The 1,170-nt window shown below is 36.7% G+C and overlaps 1 protein-coding gene across 3 annotated transcripts in view; it reads right to left on the reverse strand.

The window, feature by feature from the left end:
• The window catches only part of NEK9 (NIMA related kinase 9), a 51,755-nt gene that overhangs the window by 42,392 nt on the left and 8,193 nt on the right, over positions 1 to 1,170 (reverse strand). For all 3 annotated transcript variants that reach the window (XM_023511547.1, XM_003786919.1, XM_023511548.1), the window contains exon 5: positions 513 to 618. In XM_023511547.1, the coding sequence (XP_023367315.1) occupies positions 513 to 618 (106 nt within the window). The remainder of the gene's footprint in view (positions 1 to 512; positions 619 to 1,170) is intronic.

Raw genomic sequence — 1,170 nt, forward strand, 5'->3', positions numbered from 1 at the left:
GGTGTATGTGGCTGGCGCCTTAGCCACTTGAGCTACAGGCGCCAAGCCGACTATGTATGATATTAAGGATCAAATTGTTCTCTGGCCATCAGCCTTTATTTGTAATATAGGGCTTCTTTTTGAGTCAGAAGCAGCATTCAAGGGAAACACAAAAAGAGAAGTCTGACACCCTGACCTCAAGCACTAAATAACAGATAAAGCAAAGTCTACTAGAGATCATAAGTTGGAAGAAACAGTAAAGCATTTTGTTGCTATTAGAAAAGTCTGACTCAGTGCAAGAAAGAGTATGAGGTCAGAACTGTGATGTGGACACTGACTCTTAAAAGAACATCTGACCATGTAAATGCCTACAAATGAGCCTAGGAAAAAGACTTCTAAAGACTTGCATTATAAGTACAGAGAACTTGTAAGAACACTGAGAAAAGTGTCTAAGATTTAGGCATTATAGTTATCTCTCTCGATGCTAGAAAGGAAAAGAAACAAAAATTAAGTGAAGCCCAACACGTACTTACCGTTTCAGCCATGGAATATTCAGAATTAAGTTTCTTTGCGAGGCCATAATCTCCAAGTTTTATCAGGTTTGCCTTGGTCAGAAAAATATTTAATGTCTTTATGTCTCTGAAAAAAAAAATGCTGCATATTAACCCTGTATACTTAAATCTTTTATTTCATTCCCTACTCTGCCAAGGACTACTACAGAATAAAAGTGAGTGTGTTACCACTGTTCAAATTCTGTTACAGAGTTCTAAATGTCCCAAACAGTGGTCATCACTTTTACAACATGCAACAGAAAGCCATTTAATAGGTATCATACAGTTTTATTGTAGAGAGAACTTAAGGAAAGGAGTAAAGGCAGAGAATTAACTTCATCTTCTGTGTCTTCCTAGCACAGAAATGTCCTCTATGTGGCTGAAGCCATTAGGAAAAGTTGAGAGATGAGATAAGACAAATGGTGCTCCAGGTAACCATAATTCCTATAAGACACATTACCCCTTCAACTAACACTTATGCCTCAAATTAAGTGATATCAAGGCAATTTTAACTCTGAGTTGGTGTCAAAGTTTCAATCTGCTTAAGAGGCTGCATATCCCAGCAACAACATGACTAGGCTCTTTAGATCATCTAAATAAAATCACTGGCTATTTTCTTTCTTTTTTTTTTTTTTTTTTT

This window comes from Otolemur garnettii, unplaced genomic scaffold (genome assembly GCF_000181295.1).
Source record: "Otolemur garnettii isolate 467f Iridium unplaced genomic scaffold, OtoGar3 scaffold00020, whole genome shotgun sequence".
In the NCBI taxonomy this organism is placed as follows: domain Eukaryota; kingdom Metazoa; phylum Chordata; class Mammalia; order Primates; family Galagidae; genus Otolemur; species Otolemur garnettii.